This window comes from Bos mutus, chromosome 15 (assembly GCF_027580195.1).
Source record: "Bos mutus isolate GX-2022 chromosome 15, NWIPB_WYAK_1.1, whole genome shotgun sequence".
Lineage (NCBI taxonomy): Eukaryota > Metazoa > Chordata > Mammalia > Artiodactyla > Bovidae > Bos > Bos mutus.
In genome coordinates this window covers 34,423,344-34,436,404 of record NC_091631.1, presented here as the reverse complement: position 1 = coordinate 34,436,404, position 13,061 = coordinate 34,423,344, and the positions used below count along the sequence as shown (strand labels likewise).

Sequence of the window (13,061 nt, the reverse complement as noted above, 5' to 3'; positions counted from 1 at the left end):
CAGTATGTGAACCGTGAACTTACAGATGTTCAAGCTGGTTTTAGAAAAGGCAGAGGAACCAGAGATCAAATTGCCAACATCTGCTGGATCATCGAAAAAGCAAGAGAGTTCCAGAAAAACATCTAATTCTGCTTTATTGACTACGCCAAAGCCTTTGACTGTGTGGATCACAAAAAGCTGTGGAAAATTCTGAAAGAGATGGGAATACCAGACCACCTGACCTGCCTCTTGAGAAACCTATATGCAGGTCAGGAAGGAACAGTTAGAACTAGACGTGGAAAAACAGACTGGTTCCAAATAGGAAAAGGAGTACGTCAAGGCTGTATATTGTCATCCTGCTTATTTAACCTATATGCGGATAAGTTCTCTTATATCATGAATAATGCTGGGCCAGATGAAGCACAGCAGGAATCAAGATTGCCGGGAGAAATATCAATAACCTCAGATATGCACATGACACCACCCTCATGGTAGAAAGCAAAAAACTAAAGAGCCTCTTGATGAAAGTGAAATGAGAGTGAAAACGTTGGCTTAAAGCTCAACATTAAGAAAACTAAGATCATGACATCCGGTCCCATCATTTCATGGCAATAGATGGGGAAACAATGGAAACAGTGACAGACTTTATTTTGGGGGGCTCCAAAATCACTGCTGATAGTGACTGCAGCCATGAAATTAAAAGATGCTTGCTCCTTGGGAAAAAAGTTATGACCAACCTGCTGCTAAGTCGCTTCACTCGTGTCCGACTCTGTGCGACCCCAGAGATGGCAGCCTACCAGGCTCCCCTGTCCCTGGGATTCTCCAGGCAAGAACACTGGAGTGGGTTGCCATTTCCTTCTCCAATGCATGAAAGTGAAAAGTGAAAGTGAAGTCGCTCAGTCGTGTCTGACTCTTAGCGACTCCATGGACTGCAGCCCACTAGGCTCCTCCATCCATGGGATTTTCCAGGGAAGAGTACTGGAGTGGGGTGCCATTTCCTTCTCCAATATGACCAACCTAGACAGCATATTAAAAAGCAGAGACATTATTTTCCCAACAAAGGTCTGTCTAGTCAAAGCTATGGTTTTTCCAGTAGCCATGTATGGGTGTGAGAGTTGGACCATAAAGAAAGCTGAGCGCCAAAGAATTGATGCTTTTGAACTGTGGTGCTGGAGAAGACTCTTGAAAGTCCCTTGAACTGCAGGGAGATCCAACCAGTCCATCCTAAAGGAAATCAGTCCTGAATACTTACTGGAAGGACTGATGCTAAAGCTGAAAGTCCAATACTTTGGCCACCTGATGAGAAGAAGTGACTCATTTGAAAAGACCTTGATGTTGGGCAAGATTGAAGGCAGGAGGAGAAGGGGACGACAGAGGATGAGATGGTTGGATGGCATCACTGACTCGATGGACATGAGTTTGAGTGAGCTCTGGGAGTGGTAATGGACAGGGAAGCCTGGCGTGCTGTAGCCCATGGGGTTGCAAAGAGTTGGACACGACTGAGCGACTGAATTGAAGTGAAGCAAAAAAACACACAAAACTTTCAGTTTATAACTATTAATGCAACCCTGCACTTACACTGTTGGAGTCTATATCCAGCCTACCTTGTTGTAAAAAAAAAAAAAAAAAAAAAAAGGACCCAAGCTCAATAATTTAAAATTATTCCGTGTTGGTAGTTCTCCTAGGCACTTGGTAGAAGCAATCACAAATAATATCTTAAGGAATGAACTTTATATTAAAAGCTTGCAAGTGTCTACTGATAAAGTTCTAAGCTAGATGAGCTCACAATCACAAATAACTAAATCTAAGAGTCAACAAGGCACGATGATAAGAGCTGATGGAAATGCCAAACAAAAGCAGAGCTGCAAAGATTACAGCTACTGGAATTATGAGCAGCAGAGTACAAGATACTTATATATGAAATTATAAAAAAAATTGAAAGCATGTTAAAAAAGAGAGAGGCTCTCAAATGTGTATTAGGCAAATGTGAAAATGCAGCAAATAATACTTCTACAAATGGAAAAAAGTAAATGGCCAAGACTTTTCCAGAACTGGTAATAGGAAACAATCTCAGATTCAGGAAACCCAGCAAATCCCAATCAGGATAAAGAAAATAAAGGTTCACTTAGCAGTGTTACAGTTAAACTACAGAACACTAAACAAGAAAGCAAGATCTTGAAACCAGTAAGAAAGAAAAGAAAAATTACATACGAAGGAATAAATCTTAGACTAAATGTTGACTTCTGAAGGAACTGATGCTTGGAAAACTACAGAATGATAGCTATACAATGCCAAAATCAGAGTAAATTGAGACTTTTATTCCCCAACCCCCAATTTTTACATCCAGAGAAATGATCTAAGAATGACAGCAAAATAAAGATATATTCAGGATATTTGGGATTATGGCTTTCAGTTTAAGGTTACTGCCAGCCTATGGATACTCCAAGGAAGGCATCCAGGGGAGTAAATATCCTGAACTCACTCTCCTCTCTTCCTTATTTTCTGAACTTAATGTGGTCACAAAGAGTTGGACATGACTTAGCGACTGAACAATAACAACAAATCAGAAGCCAGAGACTAAGGCAGCCTTTTCAGTTTGAAGAAAAATAAACAAAAATCCCAAAGTGTCTAGGGGCACTGAATAGGAACAAATGGGAGCATTCAATATCATTCTCTCAAATAGATTAGTTTTTTTTTTTTTGGCCAAGCTGCACAGCATGTAGGATCTTAGTTCCCCCCACTAAACCCTCGCCCCCTACAGTGGAAGTGCAGAGTAATAATCACTGGACAGCCAGAGAAGTCCCCCAGATAGTTTTATAAATCAAGAATTACTTTGATTTCAGGCTATTCAAGAAAGTAAATTACACATATTGCTCATGAGCACAGATGCAAAAAATGCTAAACAAAATAGCAAACTGAACTCAGCAATGTGTAAAATGCAATATATCAAGGCAAGTCTGGATCATATTAAGAATACAAGATTGACTTAAAATTAGAAACTGATCAATGTAACTGACCAAAATAGTAGATTAGAATGAAAAAAAAAAAGAAACCCCTAAGATCACAGCATTTGATAAAATGAATGTTTGTGATAAAAAGGCTTGGGCAAAGGGAGGCCTTGCACACTACTGGTGGGAATGTAAACTGGTGCTGCCACCACCGAAAACAGTAGAAGTTTCCTTAAAAACTAAAAATAGAGCTGCTATATGACCCAGCAATGCCACTCCTGGACATACATCCAGAAAAGATGAAAACCTTCAGTAGAAAAGACACGTGTACCATGAGGATTACCGCAGCACTATTTACAACACCCAGGAGACGGAAACAACACAAGCGCTCATCAACAAACAACTGGATGCAGCTGTGGTATATATCCAATGGAATATTACTCAGCCATAAAAATAACAAGATACTGCCATTTGAAGTAACATAGATGAACCTAGGAAAATTATACGTAGTGAAGTCATACAGAGAAAGACAAATAGGATAATGGTATCACTTACATATGGAATCTAAAAAATAATACAGATGAATCTATATACAAAATAGAAACAGACTCACAGGCAAGAGAAAACAAACTTATGGTTACCAAAGGAGGGAGGGAAAATTAGGAATATGGAGCTAACAAACACAAATACTATACATAAAAAAGTAACAAGGATTTACTGAATAAAATAGTATCTTATAATAACCTATAATGGAATATAATCACAAGAATAACTGAATCATTATGCTGTAAACCTGAAACTAACACAATATAATCAACTATACTTCAGTTTAATTAGAGGTTCAGTCAACTAGGAAGAGAGGCGTACATTTTTAAAAAACATTTATTTAGCCGTGCCACGTCTTAACTGTGGTACCTGGGATCTTTGACCTTCATTGTGGAACGTGGGTCTTTAGTTGTGGCATGGAAACTCTTAGTTGCAGCACGTGGGTTCTTGTTTGCTGACTAGTGACTGAAACCTGGTCCCCTGCATTGGGAGACCACAGTCTTAGCCACTGGACCTCCAGGGAAGTGCTTGAGGGATACATTCTTAACATGACAGACAGCCGAGATGTAGATGATACAGATATGATACATCTGTATCAAAACCATACTCAATGGGAATGTTAAAGACATTCCATTTAAAAGAAGGAACAAGTCAAGAATGACTAGTACCACAATTATTATTTAGCATTGTATGGGAAATTCCAGCCTGTGCACTACATTAAAAATAAGTACACAGATTGGAAAAAAAAACTATCATAATCCACATGACTGATTATCTACAAAGAAAATTCAGAAGAGTCTATAAATTATAAGAGTAAGAAGAGCTTTACAAAATGGCTAAATAGAAGATAAACATACAAAATTTAAACTGCATTACTATACAGCAACAAGAGTTAGAAAATGCAATTTTAGAAAAGATATTACTTAAAATAACAAAAGGTAAGATACCTGGTAATCAAACTAACAAAATATTCAACATATGAAAGACATCATCATGTAGAAAAGTATAAGCTTTGAATGAAAGACTTTAAAGGAGAACTAAATAAATGGAGCGGAGAAGGCAATGGCATCCTACTCCAGTACTCTTGCCTGGAAAATCCCATGGACGGAGGAGCCTGACAGGCTGCAGTTCATGGGGTCGCTAAGAGTCAGACACGACTGAGCAACTTCACTTTCACTTTTCACTTTCATGTATTGGAGAAGGAAATGGCAATCCACTCCGGCGTTCTTGCCTGGAGAATCCCAGGGACGGGGGAGCCTGGTGGGCTGCCATCTCTGGGGTCGCACAGAGTCGGACACGACTGAAGCGACTTAGCAGCAGCAGCAAATAAATGGAGAGATGTACCATGATCATGAATAGGAAGACTCAGTATCACAAAAGATGTAAATATTCCATGAATTTACCTATAGACGTCGTAAAAAGTTCAAACAAACACCAGAAAGAAATTTTAATTTGACAATATGATTCTAACATTTATGAGAAAAGCCAAGTGTCAGCCAAGATTGAACTGAAGAAAAAGTAGGCTGGATGATTTTCTCTTCTAGACATTAAAGCTTATCATAGAATGGTAGTAATTTACAAACAGTGCTATTGGGAGAGACACTCAAACAGAAATACGGATAAAAGACAGAATTCTGAAACAGACTCTTCATATATAGAGACATAGTGAGGATAGAGCTTATACAGCAGATTATTGGCATATATTGGGAAAATATGCCAGAAAATTGCTTATTCATATAGAAAAAGAAGTATGGATGTCTTACGGACTGAATGTTTGTGTCCCCCAAATTCATATACTGAAGTCCTAACCCCCAGTGACTGCAGCCATGAAATTAAAAGACACTTGCTCCTTGGAAGAAAAGCTATGACCAACCTAGACAGCATATTAAAAAGCAGACATTACTTTGCCAACAAAGGTCAGTCTAGTCAAAGCTATGGCTTTTCCAGTAGTCATGTATGGATGTGAAAGCTGGACCACAAAGAAAGCTGAGTGCCGAAGAATCGATGCTTTTGAATTGTGGTGTTGGAGAAGACTCTTGAGAGTCCCTTGGACTGCAAGGAGATCCAACAAGTCCACCCAAAAGGAAATCAGTATTGAATACTCATTGGAAGGACAGATGCTGAAGCTGAAACTCCAATACTTTGGCCACCTGATGCAAAGAACTGACACATTGGAAAAGACCCTGATGCTGGGCAAGATTGAAGGCAGAAGGGGACGACAGAGGATGAGATGATTGGATGGCATCACTGACTCAATGGAAATGAGATTGAGCAAGCTCTGGGAGTTGGTGATGGATAGGGAAGCCTGGCGTGCTGCAATTCATGGGGTCACAGAGTCAGACACAACTGAGAGACTGAACTGAACTGACTGAACCCCCAATATGGTGGTATTTGGGTTCTCTGGGAGGTTATTATGCTTAAATGACATCAGGAAGGTGAAGCCCTCATGGTGAGATTATTGTCCTTCTAAGAAGAGGCAAGGTGGACTAAAATCATAATTAAGAAAAGTGAAACATTACAATTTCTAATAAAAACATTGGAAAAATATGAATAGGGTAAGAAAGGATTTCTTTAAATAAGACAGAAAAGTGCTAACTTACAATGGAGAATATTGATATATTTTACGGCATTAAATTTAAGAACCTCTATTGATCAAAATACACCATCGAGTGAGTATAAAGGCAGCCATAAATGGAGAGATGATGTTTGTAATACATACAACCAACAAAGGATTACATCTCTCTCTATATATATATATTAAAAATAAACAATAAAAAGTACTGAACAAACATTTAGCAAGGAAGGAAATGTGAATGACCAATGAACTTATCAAAGGACCATTAACCTTAGCAACCAAGAATATACAAATCATATTTACATGCATGTACACACAAATCATATTTACATGCATGTTTGCATATTAAACAGTGTGACAATTCCAAGAGTCAGTGAGAATGTGGACCATTAGGAACTGTCATACCTCAGTGGGAGGATCCACTTGTACAGCCACGATGGAAAAACGAACTTGGCACTGCCTAGAAAATTTAGACCCATGTGTACATTTCCTCTATCAGGGCTACTTCCTAGAGAAATTAATGCATGTGTGAACCAGGAGACGTGCACAAAACATGTTCTCTGTAGGATTATTCAGAACCATAAAAAATCGAATCACAACCTAAATATCATCAATACAAGAGAGCTAATTAATGTATATACCACACTGAAAATTTACACAGTAATGAAAATAAATGAACCACAGCTCCATTCATCTCTGTTGCTAAATGTCACGATCAATGTGGACTGAAAAAAAAGGGCAAAGAAGAGCTATGCAAAGCAGAAACAGACAAAACTGAAGAATATATTATCTTACAAATAAAATTCAGGATAGTGGTTTCCTCTTGGCAGGAATGGGCTAAAAGAATGTGATGGGGGAGCACAGCCCAGGGGTCATCATCAGTACTTGGTGGTGATCAAGTACTACATCCTCAGTACTTCAGCTGAGGGCTGGGTCGCGCCTGTTCTTCCCATTGCTCCCTCATTACTCCGTACATGTACAGTGTGTGCACTGTGTGGCATACATGTGTATTATAAAAACGAAACCTTGGTAAATCTCAGACTTTCCTCCTCAGTCTTTGTACAAAGTCACATTTAAAACAAGCACAGTTAAAACAGCCCCAAATTGTAATGTTTCAAACAAAAATTTTTTAAATGGTAGATTATGAAGCAACCCGTAATTCCTTTCTTAAGACATCTTCTCTCCTGCTGGCCATCCAAACGCCATCAACGCTCAGAATATTTATTGTTGGCTGAGGAAACAACTCAGAGTTTCAAGGCCTTTAGCCTTAATGGTTTGCCTCCTTGATAAATAATTTCACATTCTCCTCAACTCTGTGGAAGCCCAGGATTCTCCATCAGTGGAGTCTCCCACCACAGTCATGGCAAAGTGTGACAATGGCAGTGATCTCAGGGCCCAAAGGCCTCTGCAGGCCTCCTTCTATATTTTCACCCCATGGGAGACTGCTTGAGGAGTCCTGTCCACCAGGGATCAGTCTATGCAGATTTTCATCAGCCACTGTGCACTCAGTGTTACGCTCCCCACAAAATCTCTAGAAGGCAACTCACAGCAAGACCCCTGATGGGATTTCTAATAACCATTCCAGTTATTTTACGGAATCCTAGAATCCATTAGTCAAAAAATTAAAAAAAGATGTCACACTAGATGACGTGACCAATGTCTCTGTACCAAGGCTCATCATTTTTGGCCAGAAGTCTCTTAGCTTACACACAGATGATTTGATAAGAACTCCAGTGAGACGGTTCATTCTTGAGCCATTCGTTGCTTAATATCAGCAGCCTGCCCCCACTGCCTTCTTTTTTTTTTTTTAAGTTTCTAGCACTGCCTTCTGATTTTGCCAATTGGGATTTAGGATACAACCCTTGCCACTGACAGCAACCATTTTTGGGTTTACAAATATCACAACCTTTCAAGTTTTAAGAGGTGTGTTCCTTCCCCAATCTCCCTAGTCACCTTAATTTCATCATCTGATGTTCTCTGCTTCTTCTCCAGTTTCTTCTTTTCTTTCCTCATCATTACAATAAGGGCCAGTAAAACTCCATGCTTCACTTTGCTTATCTGAGTAGCAGGACAAAGTTGGCCTGCTATCACACAGCACGTGAAGCGAAGGTGTCCCTTGGAACATGAGTCCCCAGTTGACAACAGTGGCTGAGATAACAGAGTATCAGAGTGGGTATTGGGTCACTAGGCAGAGATTTTGTGTGTTCTCTTCTTGAGTGGAGTGAGAGTTTTTCACTAAATGGGCTCCAAACTCTAGCTAGATCCTTATCCAACAGCATAAGGGCTATGGTGCTTGGTGTCTTGGATGCCAAGGCAGAGAAAGAGAATGATATTCCCTTCAGAAGATGAGCTAACAAAGTTACCTGAGCGAATCTGCATAGGGAAAAGACATGAGTGGTCTTAAAATATCAGAGTCCCCTAAGAAGGCACAATTTTCCTTTCTATTTCAGGAGTGTCAGTCCCCCTCTGCAGGACAGTGAAACAGATACAAACGGAGTGAAAATGCCACCATTGCGATCTCATGTCTAGATGTAAACATGGATATAAGGCAACAATACACAGTACTTCTGCCCTCTCTCCTGGGCTCTAAAAAGGATTTGACCTTGTATAGATTAGTTTTGCCAATATCTGTAGATCTTTTCAGACAGACCTCCTTGCAACTTTGATTCTGTATTTAAAAATGTGGTGCCAACTCTTCTCCATCATTCTCACTTCTGGGATTAAAGCTGAAGATGTGATGATCATGAGAAATGCTCTTGAGCCGACCTGAGACCATGGCAAGGGCTTAATGCTCTCAGAGAGTCAGGCAACGTGCCCTCAACTACAGATAACAGCTAATAGGATGCCAAGATCCATTTAACACAAACAAACCAAGAAGAAAGTTCTAAAGAAAATGAGGTAAGGAGGGCAGATAATATCTAATGTCTATTAGGGAATTGCTTAGAACTAGGAAGTAGAAAAGAGAGAATGTTACTTTTCAATATTGCTTTCATGGGTAATTCTTAGAAACCACAAAATGAGTATTGTGAAAGGCTTGTTTCTGGAAAGGTACAAGGAGGTTTCCATAAAAACATCTCCTTCTGCTTCATTGACTAGGCTAAAACCTTGGACTGTGTAGATCACAACAAACTGTGGAAAATTCTTAAAGAGATGGGAATACCACACCACCTTACCTGTCTCCTGAGAAACCTGCATGCAGGTCAGGAAGCAGCAGTTAGAACTGGACATGAACAACGGACTGGTTCAAAATTGGAAAAGGAGTATGTCAAGGCTGTGTATTGTCACCCTGCTTATTTAACTTATATGCAGAGGACATCATGAGAAACGCTGGGCTGGATAAAGCACAAGCTAGAATCAAGACTGCTGGGAGAAATATCAATAACCTCAGATATGCAAATGACACCACCCTTATGGCAGAAAGCAAAGAAGAACTAAAGAGCCTCTTGATGAAAGTGAAAGAGGAGAGTGAAAAAGTTGGCTTAAAGCTCAATATTCAAAAAACTAAGATCATGGCATCTGGTCCCATCCCTTCATGGCAAATAGATGGGGAAACAATGGAAAGAGTGACAGACTTTATTTTCTTGGGCTCCAAAATCACTGTAGATGGTGACTGCAGGTGTGAAATTAAAAGACACTCCTTGGAAGAAAAGTTATGACCAACCTAGACAGCATATTTATAAAGCAGAGACATTACTTCGTCAACAAAGGTCCATCTAGTCAAAGCTATGGTGTTTCCAGTAGTTGTGTATGGATGTGAGAGTTGGATCATAAAGAAAGCTGAGCACAAAAGAATTGATGCTTTTGAACTGTGGTGTTGGAGAAGACTCCTAAGAGTCCCTTGGACTGCAAGGAGATCAATCCAGTCAATCATAAAGGAAATCAGTCCTGAATACTCATCGGAAGGACTGATGCTGAAGCTGAAACTCCAATACTTTGGCCACCTGATGAGAACTGACTCATTAGAAAAGGCTCTGATGCTGGGAAAGATTGAAGGCAGGAGGAAGAAGGGGACAACAGAGGATGGGATGGTGAGATGGCATCACCGACTCAATGGACATGATTTTGAGCTCCAGGAGCTGGTGAAGGACAGGGAAGTCTGGCATGCTGCAGTCAACGGGGTCGCAAAGAACTGGACACGACTGAGTGACTAAACTTAACTGAAGGAGATTTGAAGCAATAGTTTTAAGTACAGTGAGATAAATTTTGTACTCTACCCTTCAAATAAAATAAGGTATAAGTAATCTGTTTGCATGCTGACCAAGAAGCTCCCCCCTCCCCACCCTCATCCCAAATGAAGAAATGTTAGACTCACGTTGGTGACATATTCGATATCCTTCCACAGGATGCACTCCCTGGGAAAATCAGCCAAGTCTAAGAAATGATCCACCACCACTTGGCCAATTAAGTCATGGCGAGAGAACCTGTCAAAGTCATAGACAGAGAAGTGAAGCTTCCTGGCTGCAAGGTCATTGTAGGGAACTGGAAATAAAAACACTTCATCAAACACCGGGTTCAGGGTCTTTCTGTGAACTTTAGTCTGGTGTTTTGTCTTCCGATCAGGAAGCAAATAGATCTTGACGTAAGGATCTGAAGTCCCAGAAAAGTCCTTGGCGGGCAAGTTGACAGCTTTGTGGATCTTCACTATGAGCTGCTCTAAGTCACAGTCATATTTTAAAATGAAGTTCAGTTTCCCACAGGATTTACTGTTACTCCTTCTCCCATCATCGTTATCCAATGACCTCTGCTTATATAACTCTGGTTTAATTCGACCAATGCCAGTCAACTGTTCCTGTTTTTGAAGTTGTTGGATATTGAAGTCTGGGTTTGACAGGTTGAGTTGTCTTCGGATTGAGTTGTGCCTTGAATGAAGAGCAAGAGAGAACAAAGTTATAACCTCATTAGCTCTGGGTCTTTCACAAACCTGTGCCTGGGATGTAGGTAGACTGCTGCTGCTGCTACTGCTGCTAAGTTGCTTCAGTTGTGTCCGACTCTGTGCAACCCCATAGACGGCAGCCCAACAGGCTCCCCCGTCCCTGGGATTCTCCAGGCGGGAATACTGGAGTGGGTTGCCGTTTACTTCTCCTATGCATGAAAGTGAAAAGTGAAAGTGAAGTTGCTCAGTCGTGCCTGACTCTTAGCGACCCTATGGACTGCAGCCTACCAGGCTCCTCCATCCATGGGATTTTCCAGGCAAGAGTACTGGAGTGGGGTGCCATTGTAGACTGCCACATACTATTAAAAGTTTAGACTTGTAGGCATTTTTTTAATCTAAATTCAAAATGCCTATCAATGTGAGTTAAGCTGTTCCCCAAGGCTTGAAGCTCAAAACTGAGGCTTGGGCATCTGGAAGTGCTCTTACTAACATGTGACCTTGCAGCTTGGAGGGTTTAATGCACTTTCTAAACTGTCTAATATGACATTAGAGAAGCTTATTCAGCTGGTGGGAGGTAAAGATTTATACAAACTGGTTTAGAAAATAAAATTATTCTCTTTAATATATAGTATGGTCTTGAAACTGAAATAGTTAGCTATGTGGTATCTTAAAAAGAATGGATATTTTTCTAAATGATATAGAATTTCCTGGCACTGGTTTTTAGCCTACTAAGGATTCACAGTCTCATGGGATAAATCAGATCATTTCATCACAAAAACATAGCCTTTGCTCTTCTGGAAATGTATGTGACAGGATGCATCTGTTTGCAGGGGATTCTGTTGACTCTGAAAGATACAAGTGCCAGCTCCGTGACTGTGCTTCCATTGTACCACGTGGGCGACAAGTGATAAGGAGGGAGGGCTTTATTTCTATAATAAACACGGAGACATAAAAATTAAAGGTAAGCTATTATAAATCTATATATGGATTCAGTTAGAGAAGGTTGGACACTGGTATTACAAATTAAATATTTGCTATCAGAATCGATATTTCACCCTATAAGCTTGCAGGTTTAGGTTAAACGTTTTCCTGAAAATCTCTGCCATATGTATGGGTCCTCACAAACTGAGAGAAGTAGTCATTACACAGAAAGTTGTCTTTAAGATTATTTTTTCGTTTTTTAGTTCATAGCTATTATATTGTATTTTGTCTCTCAATCACCTTAATTAAAATAGCTCCTCTCCACCAGAAGGTAAAAGGCAACAGTCAAACTGTCTCTGAGGCGTTAGTAAATAGTTGAAGAGACACAGTAAACATTGAATTTGCCTTCTTTTCCTTTCTTAAGACTACTTTATGAAATGAAGGTGCAAATATGGGATTAATAGGCCCTGAAACATATTTGAAATTATTCTCCCTTGTCATACAGATGCTATGCTGCTAAACATTTCTCTTCATCCTAAAATACCCTCCTGATTACTAATCACTCACACGGTACAAAAGCACAATCACAGAGCCGTCACTTGCACCTGTCACAGCCAACACATCTACACTAAGCCACACACATCCCCACATGTGCAAAAACTGTGTGGCCTGAACACTTCTCTTGCGGAACTTTAATTTCTTACAAAGAAATCCACTCACCATCTTAAGTTTTCTCTATCTTTTGATTTTTCCAGGAAGGAAGGGAAGAGTCGGGGGGACAATGATAAAGCTCTCTGTGCTAGCACCCAGGTCAGTCCCTGTCTAGATGCTGAACCTTTGCAGTGCTAGACTAGAGTTTTAATCCTGCTCTACTGGGATTTCTGGGCAGAAAGGCCCCCAGGGGGCAGCAAGCCTCAATCTCCATGCAGGGGTCATAAGTGGCTGGAATCAGCTTTGGTTTCCTCTGCTGGTGATTTTTCTCTCCAAGCTGGGTTCAAACAAGGGCCCTGCTTGAGTCTGGAGTCAGTTCCCACCTATGATGGGTGATTCTGGGCGCCATCCAGTTAGTCAGGGGTGCAGTTTAAACACTAAAAGTGCATCTTCAAGACCTACTAGATGTGCCATCTTGGCACCAACGTCATGATGGACACGGGCCCTGTGTCTCCTCCGGCGCAGCTCCTGCCACTCTGCCGCCACTTTTCTCCTGAGGTGGTTGCCT

At 40.5% G+C, this 13,061-nt stretch overlaps 1 protein-coding gene across 2 annotated transcripts in view; it reads right to left on the bottom strand.

Moving 5' to 3' along the window:
- SYT9 (synaptotagmin 9) overlaps positions 1 to 13,061 on the bottom strand; it is a 208,748-nt gene that overhangs the window by 121,813 nt on the left and 73,874 nt on the right. For both annotated transcript variants that reach the window (XR_011467032.1, XM_070383860.1), the window contains exon 3: positions 10,361 to 10,907. Coding sequence is in view for 1 of the 2 variants with exons in the window: in XM_070383860.1 (XP_070239961.1) it covers positions 10,361 to 10,907 (547 nt within the window). In the remaining variant the exon portion in view is untranslated. The remainder of the gene's footprint in view (positions 1 to 10,360; positions 10,908 to 13,061) is intronic.